Source organism: Gymnoscopelus microlampas, assembly GCF_963454915.1.
Source record: "Gymnoscopelus microlampas genome assembly, chromosome: 2".
Taxonomy (NCBI): Eukaryota; Metazoa; Chordata; class Actinopteri; order Myctophiformes; family Myctophidae; genus Gymnoscopelus; species Gymnoscopelus microlampas.
In genome coordinates this window covers 58,259,901-58,278,945 of record NC_139939.1, presented here as the reverse complement: position 1 = coordinate 58,278,945, position 19,045 = coordinate 58,259,901, and the positions used below count along the sequence as shown (strand labels likewise).

General features: G+C 41.7%; 1 protein-coding gene across 1 annotated transcript in view; it reads right to left on the bottom strand.

The window, feature by feature from the left end:
* Positions 1-2,895: 2,895 nt before the first annotated feature.
* The window catches only part of LOC311033566 (complement C3-like), a gene marked incomplete at both ends in the record, with an annotated part of 64,377 nt that continues 48,227 nt past the window's right edge, over positions 2,896-19,045 (bottom strand). Inside the window, 9 exons of the mRNA XM_084041137.1 lie at positions 2,896-3,048; positions 4,455-4,535; positions 11,025-11,107; positions 11,746-11,899; positions 12,161-12,253; positions 12,623-12,758; positions 13,652-13,727; positions 15,409-15,551; positions 18,752-18,948. Coding sequence (XP_083897263.1) covers positions 2,896-3,048; positions 4,455-4,535; positions 11,025-11,107; positions 11,746-11,899; positions 12,161-12,253; positions 12,623-12,758; positions 13,652-13,727; positions 15,409-15,551; positions 18,752-18,948 — 1,116 coding nt within the window. The remainder of the gene's footprint in view (positions 3,049-4,454; positions 4,536-11,024; positions 11,108-11,745; positions 11,900-12,160; positions 12,254-12,622; positions 12,759-13,651; positions 13,728-15,408; positions 15,552-18,751; positions 18,949-19,045) is intronic.

Genomic DNA, 19,045 nt, shown 5'->3' with positions numbered 1-19,045 from the left:
GAGATAATAATAATTATGGTAATAATAGTGAATCAAGTGCTTCACTGACATTGAAAACATAAAGTGAATTTTTCACTGACATTTGAAATAATTACTATGAGCTGGTAAGAAGTAAACCATAACAATGAATCAGCATACTGTTGATGAAAAATAATTATAATACATAATTGGTTGTGTTGTGTTGAGTTTGTAATTCAGCAAGAAGAATTGTTTTGTTCTGTATCGTGTTGTGTATATCGTGTGAGCCTAAACTAATAATATATGTGTATTAGTGCTCAGGTGGCACAGTGGTAAAATCCCTGCCCACCACCACGGAGGTTGTGGGTTCAAATCCACTGTGCTGCAACCGGCTTTGTCGGGCGAACACACTGGTGAGTCAGTAGGATAGGACAGCAGGGACAACACAGAAATGTGTGTGGGAAACCCTAAACTAATAATATGTTTGTATTGTTTTGTATATGTTTATGTGTGTGTGTGTGTGTGTGTGTGTGTGTGTGTGTGTGTGTGTGTGTGTGTGTGTGTGTGTGTGTGTGTATATATATATATATATATATATATATATATATATATATATATATAGACATATACATATACATATACATATATATATATATATATATATATATATATGCAGTTCACCTGGGCCGAGATTATTCCTCTTCTCTTTTGGTAGAACATAATAGAACGACATCACCTGTCAGAGAGAGAAATACAGTGTTTTACAATGTAATGTAGGACAGACTGTGACATACCATACCTCCCTCTTAGTTATTGTCTTAACCCATTATATATATATCAGGGTTTATCAGGGTTTCCGCTAGGCATTTTTGGGCCCGGACACCATGGCCGGCAGGATTATATTTTACCGGCCAAAGAATACATTTACCGGCCATATTATAATTAACGTCACATGCGTGTTTGCACTGCATACATGCACCCAACAACTGATTGGGCTCATTACACCTCGTTACGTTAGAGCTGCGCTGCTGAACACGCAGCAGACGAATACCAAAACGCTCGCCCCAAAACACAGTCGCCCCGGGGAAAATCCGGCGGTATTCGCCTGGTATTCCTAAACATATCAGTAAACTATGCCTAACCCTAACCTTATTCCTGATCTTAACCTCAGTAAAACCATACCTAATCCTAAACCTATTTCTACCCATATCCTCAGTAAAACAAATACAAGAATACAAGAATCGCTGGTCCGCCTGAAAAATGGGGGCAAGGGTGTTTTGGTGCGAGTCCTAATAACCCTGCGGGCTGTGGTAACACCGTCGCACAGTATAAACAAATTAATATATATTTTGGGCTTTACATCGATTCTCATTCAACCTTGATATGCAAAAGTATGTTTTGTTTTGTTAACGTTAATTATATGTCATGATATATGTGGCCTTGCGCCAGGTTGATTACTTGCCTTTATAGTTGCTTTCACCAACTTTCACCACTTTATCCATTGCAGTGACTGTGCTTGCATAATATCCACGACCCACACGTGTTCGGGACGGGTCCCTTTATCGACAATTGGGTTCGGCTTGGTTCAGATTCTATCACCTCGGAAAATCCCGGTTCTGTTTATCAACACCCGAGCGAACCACCCTACTCAGCACTGATCAGGAGGAGACACAGCTGTGTCTCTTAGCGGTGTTGTGTCGTATCAAAAATAGCAGACATACAAGCTCACAAAGCGGCGCGTTGCGACGTGCTGTGAGCTTGTAGCTCTGATATTTTCAACGCGCGACACCATCGTACAACGAATAGGCTATTCTATAACTGCAGCGCACAGCAGCAGCCGAGCAGGCTGTCGGAATTAAACCACACAGTCAGATCATGATAAAAACTTGAAATGATTATGATTGTAATGGTTGTAACTTGTAGCCAACTACTTTATGCAAATAATAATATTAATAATAGGCTTAAATGATAAAATAGCCTAATAACAGCATTTTCCCAACCGGCCACGATGGCCGGTGGTGTTTATATTTACCGGCCAATTAAACATTTTACCGGTCAATGGCCGGTATATACCGGCTAACGGAAACCCTGATATATATATATATATATATATATATATATATATATATATATATATATATATATATACACACACACACACACACACACACACACACACACACACACACACACACACACACACACACACACACACACACAAGGACCTAGAGCAGTGGTTCTCAAAAATAGCAGATATACAAGCTCACAGCGAGCTTGTGCTTCTACTATTTTTGAACATTTTTTAAAAATCTTGAAAATGTTTGATCCTTTTTTGAGTCATTTAGATTTTTTTTACACAAATATTCTTCCTCGTTTAATTGTACAAAAATAAAATGAAAAATAAACCCTAAACATAATATTTAAATAAATAATAAAATGGTGTGATTATGCTCACTGTGAGAGTTGCTTCTCCCGATCCTGTGGCGGTCACATTCAGCTCCTGGTTTATGCCTCTGAGCTGTGCACACACACACACACACACACACACACACACACACACACACACACACACACACACACACACACACACACACACACACACACACACACACACACACACACACACACACACACACACACACACACACACACACACACACACACACACACACACACACATATAAGTCTTGCCTGTTTGATTTTCATTAGGTGTTACTGTTTTTTATCTGTTAGCTTGTTGATTTTGTTGTTGTTGTTGTTGTTGTTGTGAGCCAATGAGTTACTGTAGAGGGAGCAATTAAACTTCTTTTCTGGCATATGATACTGTACTATTCTTTCTGAATTAGTGTACTTGTGAAAAGGTGAAGTTAATCTTCCCCAATAATCTATTGAGTGTGTGTATGTGTGTGTGTGCGTGCGTGCGTGTGTACGTGTGTGTCAGACCTTCAATGTCCTACTGGTATAGAAGTTATCATGGTTGAAGTGGAAGCGATCAGGGCGCGATCTACCAGACCAGATGTTCACATTCAGATCATATTCTAACTCATTGGTCCAGTACTCAGATAATGCCTGGTACACCAGCATGGTTTCCTGGAAGGAGATGAGACCCACAGATAGATTAACTCTAGCCTGGTAAACCCCCCTCCCTCCGAAAATCTCATTTCCATTTGATTTCAGGAAGGAGTCTGGCTGAAGGCTTGTCTGGGCGTTTCTAGCCCGTTCACCGAATGGACAAGCCTATCAGCGTCGTCGCTCATCGTTCTGTGATTGACAGCGAAAGTTGGCCAATCAGGTGGCGAGTTCGAGTGAGCCCGAATGGAACCGAGTGCAGCCTGAGTGCAGCCGACCAAAAACGAACGGCAGCCATCATTTTTGACCACTGTTTTCTACTCTTTTTTAAACTTCAAAACACTCTCAAACTTCTATTTTGAGGCACGGAATTTACTTTTAAGTTATCGTTTGGATAGAATTTAGTTGTTTAACTTATATATGTGGTCAATTAATCATGACAGAGCGTATTTAAAAATAAAAAATCAGAGAACCGGCAGGGGCGGACAGTGACACGCATCCGAATAAGGCAACCTATTTTGGGCATGGCCATCTCAAAACGGTATTACTCCCGCCCAACTCCAGCCCACAGCCAAATTGCCGAATGGGCGATCATGCCAGACTCACTCCTGAAATAAATTACAAATGAGATTTCCGGAGGGAGGGTTTACCAGGCTAGATTAACACAGGGGTCTTCAACGTTTTCAGCTTTAGGACCCCCTAGTTGAGAGAGAGATGAAGCAGGGACCCCCTCTATATTGTATAAAATTGAGTTTCAGATTAAACCTTTTTTGTTTACTTGGTCTGCTCTTTTTTCCCCTCTACACCTATACCACTTTGCCAAAAATAGCAGATCTACAAGCTCACAACGCCTCGCAGCGCTAGGCGGTGTGAGCTTGTAGATCTGCTATTTTTGGTCTAAAGTTCTCTTCAGAAAAGGGATGCTAGGGTTCAAGTGGTTAAGGTAAATACAAATAATCACACAAAGATTTTGGTGTACCCCCTGTGGTAACTCTGAGGACCCCCTAGGGGTCCCGGACACCCTGTCGAAGACCCCTTAACCCGTTAAGACCGGGAACGCATCTGTGTCATTTTATGATTTATTTGGGCTATTCAAAAATAATATACAAGCTCATAGCGAGTGCCTCGCTATGAGCTTGTAGATCTGCTATTTTTTGGAAAAAAATTGGAAAATTTGTGCAAATCTTTGAATATATTTATATGTATTTTTTTAAAGATAACATTTGTAACTCAAATCTTTGCTTCTGGGGGATTCTACAAATGTCATCTAAATCCTAAAGGTCATTACACACCGGCGATTATGCGAATATACGCAAAATTCGGACTCGGTCCGAATAAATAAAAGACGCTTTTCATCCAGATGTTGAAAACACTGCCCTCTGGCGGTCAGGAGGAATGAAATAGAAATGAGGTTGTCTGTGTGTTACCTGAGTGGATCCGTAGCCTCCACGAACATTCCTCCTCTGTTTGTTCAACCATCTGACAACAGGCTTTGCATCGTCAAAGGCCTTTGTTCATGAAAAGGGTGACACTTTATGTTAAGGTACATTGTACATATATTCATCATTAACGGTATGGGGAAGTGATTTTCTTTGGTTAAAATAAGTGTAACATAGCTCTATATTCTGATAGTACTCATTGCTATAGTGTTGTTGTGTTTTTCATTAACAGGACCATGTCTCTCCAGCTCTTTTTTAAACCGAAAATGCATTTTCAGGTCGGGATACCACTGCTCTCCAATCAGGATAGAGAACTCCCACAGGATACAGATTAAACAAGTGGAATTGGAAGTGATGACACAAAGACATGAGCAGAACTAAATTGGAACTGGAACGCTATAAAAATGAAGCTGATAAATGAGTATTCTCTCCTGATTGGCTGAAACGTTGCCACCCACCTGAATTTTTTCTTCTTCTGTTTATTAAAGAGCTGGAGAGACACGTAGACTCCTGTTACTGAACAAACACTCTATAGCAATGATTACTATCAGAAATTAGTGCTTTAACCTTTTAACAAAAAAAAGTTTAGTTTAAACCAAAACATATACCTTACCCTACCTTTAAGGGATACTAGTTAACTTTTCAGATCTGTGTTTGCACACGCACGCACGCGCGCGCACGCACGCACGCACGCACGCACGCACGCACGCACGCACGCACGCACGCACGCACGCACACACACACACACACACACACACACACACACACACACACACACACACACACACACACACACACACGCCACTCCCCCCTCCCCTCTCTGACAGGTATCAAAGTGATTACTGTCTTTGATGCATTCATTGAGTAGAGAGAGCACTAACAAGGTTGACACTTTTATGGCCCTATCAATCAACTCAATGCACAACCCCTTTGAAGTTCAAAGAGATCAATTAAGAGCTCCGGCCTCTACCCCCCCCCCCCTCACCCCCCACAGACTTTTCAGTCCCTGCAAAGGGATGAGTGTAAATGTAAACAGTATATAACAGTATATATATATATATATATATATATATATATATATATATATATATATATATATATATATATATATATATATTCATATTCATTTAGGCTCAAAGTTACCCAGTCTGCCTTTAACTAGTGACTTATTAGCACAATATGAATTAGTAACAGATTGGCTATTTATTAGTCATTATAAAACTTCTTTTTTTTTTTATCCTCACAAAAACATGCAGTAATCCTGGTCACTATACTGCCTCCCCCTGGCCAGCCGGGGCGCCTGATGGAGGGGAAAGGAACTGGTTGGAATAACGTGTTCCTTCCACACACTACGTCCAACCAGGGAAACTCTCCCCTGTCAGGTGACAAGGTCAGTTGGCTCTCATGCATTGAAGGAGGCATGAGCTCGGCCCTGGCCTCCCTAGGTTGGCAGAGGGAAGGTAGTGCCCAGGATTACATAGACAAATAGGGGTTACACAAATCGTGGGATAAAAATTATAAAGCATTTACTAATGCCTTATTCTGCAGACCATATTCGATTGCTGCTTTTGTCTGTACACTGACATACTGTATCTGACCCCAAATTACAAGGATTTTAGGATTTTGGTGACTTTTTATCTGCCATGATCAAATATGACCAGATCCTGATGTGTGGAGATTTGAATGTTCATATTTGCCGCAGGTCTCGTCCCCTTGTCAATACCTTTTGAAACATCCTGGAGTCCTTCAACCTCACCTCACCCTAACCCATGAAAAGGGACACACACTGGACCTTCTGTTGACATCTGGCTAAACCGTCCCTGTCCTTGATGTGTTTCCCAGGCCATGTACTACTGTATATCTGACCACTTTCCCATTGTCTTCACTATTTCAACACCCTGCTCTGTAGACAGGGTCAATTTTCAGAGAAGCATAACCCCGAAGGCATTTCGTGTTTATTTTTGGTATACAAGATTTCTAGGGGTATTAAGGGGTGCTGAATCCAAATCTGCTGTATACCCAGCGCAAAAATGTCAATTAAGGCCTCAAAATTGAGAAATTCAACATGGCCGCCAGCGCCAGGACCTCTTTCCAAAAAAACAGGTGCTAAACCCACATTCTTTATTCTACTGACATGAAACTTTGCACAGAACATCTGCACTTATGGGGGAAGAAAGTAGGAATATAGCTGGGGTGCAACCATGAGAGTAACAGGGTGTTTTTGACTGTCTAACTGTAATCTTTGTATAGGCGAGGATACAAAAATGACATTTCTTCAGTGTTTGCAGGAATACTACAGCAATTTGGTAATAACTGTACAGTGTTGGACACCAACATTGGAATCCCCCAAGTCTTAGCTTTCTTCAGGTACCAAGTTTATGCCAGTAGCCCTTATAAGTCTGGATATATAAGCATTTTAGTGTAAGCATGCTGTTTTATAGTAGGGTCCGAAAGTGAGGTTCTGTGACCATCCTTTGGCAAGTATGTTTTTACGATTGATTTGACCTCTATGGACCCTTTAGAAAAGATTTAGCCCCCAGGTCCCTCCCAAAATCCCGGCATTTTTTGCTAGACAGCCAAATTCAAAATGGCGCCCGGCGCCATCTCTAAAAATTAACTTTTGATCTGGATGACCTAGAATCATGTATGAAGGCACTTTTCCATACAAGTCAACCATGAGGATTCCAAATCTGACACAATTTTAATTGTCAGACCTCGTTTTGACTCCGAAATTCAAGATGGCCGACATCCAGTACAGTAAAAACTTATACCCAGGGGGCAAAGAACCAGATGGGCTAGAAATAAAAACTTGGTGTCTATTTCATGGTTTCAGAGCATGAGAAACTCAATGGAATACTTATCTTTATGATTGGGTGTGTCTGGACCTTTAATTTGCATATTTCCAAGATGGACGCCACGCGAAAATGAGTTTTACTATGACTTTTACAGTTACAGCTTACTGTTATGGCAAAAAGTCTGCTTTTTAAGCAATATGAACACATTTGGTCAGTTTGCGCTTTAATTTATATGTTGTCAATATGGCTGCAGTCATAAATAATGTATGGTATTACATTTTCCATTTATTGATTTATAGATCTATAGTTGTGGGGATGATTGCAGAGAAAAATCGGAGAAAAAGCCCACAATGTACCTTATGTATCATTTTAATAAACTAAATACAATATAAACAGACACATGCACACTCCAAGACTTGCCAAAAACTTCAACTTTAGGGCTATACAAATTAACATAGTGGTATGCATTCAAGTAACATAACAAAAGATAGACTACTTAGTGACAAATAGAGTAAAAGCGGAGTTGAGGTTGCCTACAAAAGGTTCATTTTGACCTCTATGGTTCAGTCTTGCCTGCTTCTAAAGCCAATGATACTATGGTACAATGCTATTCACTGTCACTGTTGTCATGTTGCACTGATCCTGCTGCATCGTGTCTCCAGTCCCTGGCAACGGCATCCTAAGTAGAATGGAATTGCCTTCTTTGCACGGGAACAGTTTTTCTGGCAGCCTTTGATACAGCTGCATGATATTGCCTTGTTCATTCACACAGGCCAGGCTGGCTCGGTAGATGCAAGGGGGACTGCATTGCTAGCACTGAGAGAACATCCATACTCTGTGAAAGAAGGAATATCCGGCTTGGCGATATGTGCACATTTATCTATTATGGTTGCTAGAACAGCTCTTCTCAGGTGCAGGTCAAAGGAATTATCTGTTGGGGGCAGCAGCTTTAAGAGGGTTGATCTATTATTGAGGAACTTGTACACTCTAAGCTTACTCAGGTCAAAATCCTCCTGGTGGTCCGCTTTGGATGTATATACAGCAATTGTGAGGTCTCGTGCCTGATTGATGGACGTCATCTGAGAGGGAATCATAAGAGTTTTCACCAAACTCCTCAAGTGCAGAGATCCAGACGCATGATGGCCTTGAACCATGCCTTCTTCCCAGTGAAGAAGGGATAGCTGGTGGTACAGTATCTCTGCCACTTAAACTATGGATAAAGGGCAGGGCACGACACTGTGCGAGACCCAGTGCTGATACCATTTGATGGATAGGAAGGTATGAATTTTGCTCTGTTCTCACCCACAGCTCTGGAAGGCATTGGAGATGGGTTGCTGCATAGTAAAGGCACATGATGATGATATCTGTGTCATTGGCATGGATGACAGCGCCGCCCATGGCTGCTGTGGTGTTGGGGAGTGTTGTTTCTGTCTGTTGTAAACTGTGCTCCGCTGTACCAAATGAAATTCCTAACATGTTCACATGTCATGGCAATAAAGTCTTCTGATTCTGATTCTGACAACTCTGTCAACTTTGTCATTCTGGACACTGTACAGGGTGTGGAGTATTATTCTTGTATCAGCCTCCTGTTGTGTGGATTCTAGTGCAGGGACATCTTCAATAGACCCCTCCTTGATCACCACACTCCTTGTCTCTTCTTTAAACCCCCCACCCAGGTAAAGATGTGTTGGACCAAGGGCCGACTTAAGTTTCTCATTTTCACACCATTCGTCACAGAGGAAACTCAATAGGTTTGCCTTGTTAGCTGACACAGCAAAAAACTCCTGAGGATCTGGAGCTGTGTAATGCATACTGACTTCATATTCTTTGGTAGGTTTTGGTCAAGCATATCTGTGTTCTTGCTCAGCTGTCTTAAGACTAGGTCCACAGTACCGATCAAAACAGAAGTGAATGATCTCTGTGCCAGCAGGCACATCATTCAACAGCAGACGTTGGTATCGTTCAGCGATTGTTCCAAATGCTTCACCTTTCAGGAACGACCAATGGCGCATGGCATACATGGCATCAATAACTACTGCTGTTTTTCTGTCTTCTGTAGGCAGGTCAGGGATACATGCAACTTTGGTCTCCTCTTTCAGGACCTTCACAAGGCTTGCCTTGGTACCTGTTCTCATCCTGCCATCTTCCTGGAAGAGGGAAGGGGGGAAGTCACTGCACTCGTGGTTGCCTATAAAGTCAACAAGGTTGAGTTCTCCACCACTGGCTATGATTAGGGTCATCCGCAGGAGGGCAGTAATTTCATTGCTCTTGCCAGGTGCTGAGGTTTTCCCCTTAGATTGTTTAGATTTTGTGTTTTGAGTGTAGAAAGTGTTAAGCTTCATTATTCTTGTCTTCTTCTGTTCACTGGACAGTGACTCACACAGTGCCTTCAGACCAAGTTCTTTCACACTCATCAAGTCGTCCTTGACTGTGGATGTGGAATCAGCACACTGTCCTGTAGATATGTTGATCATGGATGATGTGCTCACTGTAAATGGGTTAGTCTCCACTGCTGCCTTGACTACCATCTCTGCATCCCGGATTACACGACTCTGACCAGACTCATGGTGTGGGTCTGCCATATTGACAACATATAAATTAAAGCTCAAACTGACCAAATGTGTTCATATTACTTAAAAAGCAGACTTTTTTGCCATAACAGTCAGCTGTCACTGTAAAAGTCAAAGTAAAACTCATTTTTGCGTGGCGTCCATCTTGGAAATATGCAAATTAAAGGTCCAGACACACCCAATCATAAAGATAAGTATTCCATTGAGTTTCTCATGCTCTGAAACCATGAAATAGACACCAAGTTTTTATTTCTAGCCCATCTGGTTCTTTGCCCCCTGGGTATAAGTTTTTACTGTACTGGATGTCGGCCATCTTGAATTTCGGAGTCAAAACGAGGTCTGACAATTAAAATTGTGTCAGATTTGGAATCCTCATGGTTGACTTGTATGGAAAAGTGCCTTCATACATGATTCTAGGTCATCCAGATCAAAAGTTAATTTTTAGAGATGGCCCGGGCGCCACTATAAAACAGCATGCTTACACTAAAATGCTTATATATCCAGACTTATAAGGGCTACTGGCATAAACTTGGTACCTGAAGAAAGCTAAGACTTGGGGGATTCCAATGTTGGTGTCCAACACTGTACAGTTATTACCAAATTGCTGTAGTATTCCTGCAAACACTGAAGAAATGTCATTTTTGTATCCTCGCCTATACAAAGATTACAGTTAGACAGTCAAAAACACCCTGTTACTCTCATGGTTGCACCCCAGCTATATTCCTACTTTCTTCCCCCATAAGTGCAGATGTTCTGTGCAAAGTTTCATGTCAGTAGAATAAAGAATGTGGGTTTAGCACCTGTTTTTTTGGAAAGAGGTCCTGGCGCTGGCGGCCATGTTGAATTTCTCAATTTTTAGGCCTTAATTGACATTTTTGCGCTGGGTATACAGCAGATTTGGATTCAGCACCCCTTAATACCCCTAGAAATGTTGTATACCAAAAATAAACACGAAATGCCTTCAGCATTTTATACAAGCACATTTTCTGAAATTCTGCCTAGTCTACTGTGCTAAATGCTGGTCCCCCTGCACAGAAGTCATTGCACAACAGTTTTCACTGTTATGCAATGACTTCTACAAAATGTACCAACATTCTGGACTCTGTTGCCCCTGTTGAAGACCCCTGCTGGAGACAGAAGGATGTTGCACTGCATGATGTTCCAGTGACATAAAAGAAGAGAGGGAAGCTCACCTTGACCTTGACCAGTGCCAGCAGAGCGTAGGCTGTAGCCTCCAGTGTGTACACATCACTGGGTACAGGCCAGTGGCTGCCATCTGAGGAGCACGCACACACGCGCACGCACGCACGCACGCACGCACGCACGCACGCACGCACGCACGCACACACACACACACACACACACACACACACACACACACACACACACACACACACACACACACACACACACACACACACACACACACACATATATATATACATATACACATCCAATGGAGTTAGCTGTTTTTGTCAGAAGCACTTTTTATTACTTTTCATCGATTCAATATTTTTTACATAAAGGGTGTTCAATAGCACTGATTTATGAAAAAAATGCAAAAGCGGAAAAATGTAGTTAGCTGGTTCCTGCCGGACAGCAACGTTATGTTACAGTGCAAGAAACAAAGAAACAAGTAAGATCGAGTGAAAAACGCACCCCACCGGGGATCCGGGACGGGCCTTTTTTTTCCCGACCGCGTCCACGGGAAGGAGGGAGCATTTGTTCGTCTCACACACACACACGGACACGGACACAGACACAGACACGGACACGGACACAGGCACGGACACGGGCACGGACACGGGCACGGGCACGGGCACGGGCACGGGCACGGGCACAGGCACAGGCACAGGCACGCACACGCGCACACGCACACACACACACACGCGCGCTCTGCTTATTCAAAGTTACCTGCTGTGAATGCAAACTTGTAGAGAATCTCCTTGTTCAATTTGTCTTGGTTGGCTAAGGCGTATGATGTGATGGCAACAGCATATGTGTTAGTGAGGCTGGGCAGCCTGCTCTCCAGGTAAGACACCGCTCTGTCTATACTGCCTGGCATCGACTAGACACAGTAGAAAGGACAGAACATGATGATGGAGCAGTGGTTCTCTAACATTTCAGATTACATTTTTCTTTTTTTATGGAAAATGTGTAATTCTTTAGATTTTTTTAATACCGACCCAGAAAAATTGTCATCTGGGAACCCCCCCAAAATCATGTGGGCCTGACCCACAGGTTGACCCACAGGTTGAGAACCACTGGCTATTAGAACATGTCACAGGACGGTAAGGATTGTGCAAGTGCATGTGTGTGAGTCTCTTACAGTTATGTCAGCACAAATACGGCGTGCCTCCTGCATTGCAATGAGTGTGAAGGCAGTCATAGAGGCATCAGAATCCACTCCAAAGACATCCCCCTAAACACACACACACGCACACGCAAACACACACACACACACACACACACACACACACACACACACACGCGCGCACGCACGCACACGCTCACGCACACGCACACTTTACATTATTAATGTGTACATATTGCCACTGTCAAGGGTAAACCTTGTATGTCCAGATGAGTTACTTTTCAGAAAAGCAAAAAAAAAAACAGGGGGAAAAAAAGTCTAAATGGATCCAATGTTAACACTACTATACTACTACTAAAAACTAATAATAGTTATTACATCTTCAGACAGACATATTTCTGTCTCTCTTTTTTCTTTTGCAAATTGAACAATGTGTGTCTGTCTCAGTGTACATACAGCCATCTCTCTATTGTTCACCCGTCCAGTTTGTCTGAAAGCTCCGTCAGGGTCTTGTCTGTTGAGAATGAGCCACCTGACAGAGTCACAAATCACTATTTGCTCGTCCAGCAGCTCACTGGCCATGGCAAACACCTTGACCACGAAGGCTGTCAGCCTGTAGGAGCACATTTACAGGTATAAGGTTATTGTAGTTGTCAGCAGCAGTGGTGGAAAAAGTACTACATCAATACTCAATCAATGCTGTTTAAAAGTATAAATACTGCAATATAGAAATACTCTGTTACAAGTAAAAGTCCAGACTTCTAAATTTACTTGAGTAAAAAGTACAAAAAGTATTGGCATCAAAATGACTTAAAGTACCAAAAGTAAAAGTATTCATTATGCAGAATGTCCCATTTCAGAAGTTTTCAAATCTTTTGAAAAAAGCAGATCTACAAGCTCACAATGAGTTGTGAGCTTGTAGATCTGCTATTTTCAAATGGCCAAAATGTATATAGGGCTGAAGTGGGTAATGTATGTTTTGTAATATAATGATGTATATCTGCAAAGTAACTAGTAACTCAAGTTTTCAAATAATTGTAATGGAGTAAAAGTTCAATATTTGCCTCTGAGATGTAGTGGAGAAGAAGTAAAAGTAAGTTAAAAAAAATACCTCAAAATTGTACTTAAGTACAATACTTGAGTGAATGTACTGAGTTACTTTTTTTTTTACACCACTGGTTATTATAGCTGTCAGCTGTGACAGTGTGACAGTGTGTGTGTGTGTGTGTGTGTGTGTGTGTGTGTGTGTGTGTGTGTGTGTGTGTGTGTGTGTGTGTGTGTGTGTGTGTGTGTGTGTGCGTGTGCGCGCGCGTGTGCGTGTGCGTGTGTGTTCTGCTTTTTACTCCACAACACTTTAGTTGCTTAGTTACTTTGCAGATCATTAGATTGTTATTACAAGACATACATTAGCCATTTAGGCCCTATTTTATACTGGGTCTAATAAAAAACAGTCACACTTGCAGAACTGTAGATCTGCTATCTAATAAATGTGGACGTGAGACTCACCACGTGCTGCACGCATGTTGTTGATACATAGCAAAACAGCCAGTAGTCTTACGGAAGGTAAGCTGGTCTGTGTAGCCTACAATACACAACACATAAGATGATGTTAACATACATAAAGAAGCTGGAGCAAACAACAAATACATGTTTCTATTGTAGGAAGTGCATAGACAGGCATAGTTATTTTAGATTTTAACCACTTTATAACCATTATTTTATACTATTCAAAAATAGCAGATATAAAAGCTCATAGCACGGCACAAGCTTGTAGATCTGCTATTTTTGAAATATGTACTGAATATAATGTAGGCAGTGCAGACTTAACAGAAGGATATAGGCAGTGCAGACTTAACAGAAGGGCTTTAGGTGCTGAAGCAGGGGGGGGGGGGGGGGGGTCGGGGAGAAAGTGAAAGAAGACTGAGCTATCGCCGAAAAAGGCCGACATTTAGAAGCAGCGGCTGCTGAAGGAGCGCTAAAAATGTGAAACTCTCCGGTGAAGCGTACATTTTTCACGCTACCCTAAACAAACCAAAGCTATCCTGTGGAAACTCCCCAGTCCCCTGGCCTCCTGTCTTTATCAAACATTGCATCCATCCACATATCCAGCGCGAGTAGCCTTTACTTAACCTATTAACACATTGCCCTCCAAGAATGCAGATCTGCGTTCTATTTAAATTGTTTGTTTTTTTCCGCAAATTCCACAAGGGGTGCTCTAACACGGCTTAGGAATGGTCCTTTGTCACTCAGAGAAGCAGTAGACGGATGTGACGTCATTCCAAAAAAACGGCCCAACTATAGGATTTTTTGAAAAACACTTCTTACTCAGATTTCTTTTTGTGATGAAAACCACACGTTTTCAACGGGCCATAGCCCCAAAATGGCCTTTCGTGGGTGGAATGTTATTGTTCCAGTGGATACACAGATCCCTCCGCCAACCCACGGGAATTGAAAAAAACATTATGTGTACACAACGTGGCTTCCACAGCGTTTCAAAGATCGTCTATTTAAGGTAATTACGCAGGCAACTGGATACAAAACAATGTTTAATATCTTGGCGGGTAATGTGTTAAGACCGGGAAAGCATCTGTTATTTTAGATTTTAACCACTTTATAACCATTATTTTATACTATTCAAAAATAGCAGATATAAAAGCTCATAGCACGGCACAAGCTTGTAGATCTGCTATTTTTGAAATATGTACTGAATATAATGTATGTATTTTTCGCTTCTGGGGGTCCCTGGAACTAAATAGTTTGAGATGGGGGTCTGTGGCCAAATACATATAATTTTGGGGGTCCTTGACATGAACAAGATTGAGAACCACTGATATTATGAACATAAAGTGTTTCAGAAAACTGGATTCAGAAGATCATTTGTAGACCTCGGGTCTTTTAAAAATTCAAAAATGTGCACACCATTTAATGTTAAAGATTTTTTTTTAAATAGCAGATCTACAAGCTCACGCTATGAGCATACTCCATACATCTACGAGGATTTGTCACCCTCCATACAGCAGACCAGGAGGTGGCTGAATACATTGAGGCTGATTCTACAAAATGTCTTCTAAATCCTAACAGTTTTTTGAAAAATGTTGCTATAATATCGGTTCTCAGACATTTTCATGTCAAGGACCCCCAAGGTGAGTGAAAACACAAACAAATCGCTGGCACTGGCGGCTATAGACAATGTTTCTTTGTGGCACTGGCTTAAGGACTTTGCATTCTCTGAATAAAAATACATTTTTTGTATTCATTCCTACCGGTTCTGATGTGTCGAAGTGCCTCGTCGCGCTTCTCAAAGCCTACGTCTTCCCACTGGTTGGTTTTGTCCAGGTACGTGACAGCGCTGACGGTCAAGGCCATGCTCATCATGTTGTTCTCTCCATCAGTGATGGAGGCCTGGCTGATGAGACCGCCCATAGAGCTTCCACTGACCACATGCTCCTTAAAGGGACCCTGTCCAGCTGGACACACACACACACACACACACACACACACACACACACACACACACACACACACACACACACACACACACACACACTGTTGCTTTCGGGCAGACACGGAGAGACACCTTGTACCTCCATATTTCAGCATACTCTTCCTATGTATCGGTATCACAATGAAAAGTCAGTATTCATGATTTCAAAGATTATTTTTTAGGTTAGGATCCGTGATAAGACAGACAGACAGACAGACAGACAGACAGACAGACAGACAGACAGACAGACAGATACCTAATAAGATCTGGGTGGTGGCAGGTGCGTTCCGGACTAGATCTTTATCAGGAATGTCGCTGCTGACCAAAACTAACACCTGTTCACCATCTGAAGGAGACGCAGTATGTAAAGGGTTGTCCGATATTGGCTTTTTTACCGATAACCGATATACCGATATTGTCCAACTCTTAATTACCGATACCGATATCAACCGATACCGATATATGCGGGGATTATTGTGATTAGGGTAAGCTCAAATGTCATATCACACACACCATATACAGTAAGAACTCCTGTAACTTATTTATAAAGCAAAAAAAAAAAAAAAAAAAAAAATTTTTTTTCAAAAACCGATACCGATATTTTCCCGATATCAATTTTTATGCTAATATCGGCCGATAATATCGGGAGGCCGATAAAATCGGACATCCCTAAAAAGTTATAGTGTTATATGCCAAACAAATACACAGTATTTGATATTCATGAGTTCATTCTTGTTTCTTCCAAACCAACTAAACCAGTGACTCACCGTGTTTAGCAGGTTCCAGCTTTACATTCTTTGATTGCTTCATCAAGTCTCCTTCATGCTGGCACACATCATTAAAGTCAGGGTGAGTGATATTGTTTTGGTTCAAACTAAAGGTTTTTTGTTAAAAAAGTTGAAGCTCTGTATTGTGATAGTAATCATTACTATAGAGTGTTTGTTCAGTAACAGTGTTATATAGCTCTATATTGTGATAGTAATCATTACTACAGAGTGTGTGTTCAGTAACAGTGTTAAATAGCTCTATATTGTGATAGTAATCATTGCTATAGAGTGTTTGTTCAGAAACAGGGGTCTCTGCGTCTCTCCAGCTCTTTAATAAACTGACTGACTAATAAATCCCGCCCACTCTCCTCCTCGCCCCTCCCCTCCCCTATCCTTTCCTTTGGGGGGGCGGAGCAGAGGCGATGATTGACAGGCAAAATTCCTCAACAGCGACACCCGCAGGCAAAGATTAATTTTTTCATTGCAGTTCAAAAGGCTTTAGAAATGTGAGAGAAAAACACCTGCAATGGCTCACTGGAGTAGATTTTTTGTTTTTTATACATGTTTTATACATGTTGGACCATGACAGAGACTTTTAATGTGTGGTAAAACTGAACGTCATGAAACCTTTAAACAAACTGCTTTAACAGTCATTCGGTTAAGCTTGCAGATCTGGCTGCATTGGCTATTTGAAAATAGCAGATCGACAAGCTCAAAACAGGTCGCATCGCGATGCGTTGTGAGCTTGTAGATCTGCTATTTTCAAAATATAAAAGAAAATCGGGGAGTCCCGACCATCTTTTCATGCACAGTGAGGTCTACAAACTTACATCCTATGGTATGGAGTTATGTCATAGAGAGTTATGTAGGCTACATGCACAACCTGGCTGGGTTAAGGATATAAACCCGACGCTTAGGGTGACCACCCGTCCCGAAATTCGCAGGACAGTCCCGAAATTGGACCCTCTGTCCCGCGTCCCGCACAAGCAGAGCCGATAAAAAAAAATATATATATATATATATATATATTTTATAATAAATCGGTAAAATCAGGCAAAAATAAGAATTAAAAAACATAACCCTAACCTAACCGTAATCCTAACCCTAAAACCGAAATAAAGAAACCAAAAACTGAAAAAAAAGGTGGTCACCCTACCGAGGCTCCAATATTAACGTGGCGGCACGGGATCACTGCATTCCGCCCCAGTCTCATGACTGCTTTATTTAGTGTAACTCGAACACGCACTGCTCGTATGGGTTAAATAAATGGGTATACAAACATATTCGATGTGATTGGTATCATAATATGTCATTCATGTAGGCTACAAGCCTACCTATGTGAAAACAAAGATTGTACCGCTACGCTACGGAGAGAGAGGCGTGTGTGTGTGGCGAGGTGAGGCGAGCAGGGGAAACTCTTTCTTATTGGCTTTTCATGCTTTTTTGGGGTCTTATTCTGGTTCTTCATGTCGTGAAGTTGGGGCGTTTTGTGAATATTTAAATGACGGTCGTTTTCAGACGTGAGATTTATCAAAGCTCCGACCTGATGTACGCTAGGATTGGCTGTATAGGATCCTTTGATAAATGTGACTTCGGCATTGGTGTACGGCGGAATATATGGAAAAATATAAGCCAGTCTTTACGCTCCGTTGATAAATGAGGGCCAGTGTTGTCAGATTTCTTTATACGAAAACAAGCCCAATAGAAGCAACTATATCACACATGAGCACGCACACAAACAATCTGGAATAAAATGTGAAAAATATGTTTTTTTATATACCAATGGCGGTCCCTGGCACAAAACCTTTTCAGATGGGGGTCCGCCAAGCCCCCAGAACCACGGTAGAACAGTGAAGTGGCCATCGCCTGGTGGTCAAATCTGGGATAGCAACACTTCCGCATTTAAAATCCTTACTGTGTGTGCATCTACCGTTTGAAACTTCCGGGTGCTTCAAACTCCACTGAATGACTTTCATGAAATGAATACCTGGGGGTGGGGCAGTCCGCTCTCTTGACTGCAGACCCCCATCTGAAAATATGTTGACAGACAGTTGTTGCCCGGGAACCCTCCCCCCCCCCACACAAGATTTGTCTTAAAATGTTTCAGTGTAAATTATTTATTATTATTATTTCTTTTCTTTTTTATTATTTATTTATTATTATTTAACCACTTAAACCCTCTAGACTTAGTAAACTGGATGCAGCTCTACAAGCTCACAATGTGTCAAAATAGAAAATGGATGCTGGGGTTCAAGTGATTAAATGATGTCTATTATTGCAGTAATGTTTTTGAATGGAAGTCTACGGTGTCGCATCACAGTGCAGTCTGTGTAACTTACCACTACTTGCAGGTACTTCGTGATTCCATCACTGAAAAACAAGTCTTTAACGGAGGCACGGACCTCAATTTCGTGGTTGCCTGCATTCAGGGGTCTAATGACAAAGGGCAGCGATCGTGTGCTGTGGGCCCCGATCTCCACCTCCTGATGATACTTCCCTTTCTTAGAGGCCAAACTGGACACCTCTGAAGACTCAAGCAGCTCCACACGCACCTAGGAGTTCAAGTTCATTGCTTTATAGTCTCAAAAAGGGGGAAATGTGTCTCGCTAAATTGACATTAAACATGCTCCCAATAAACACGACACACAG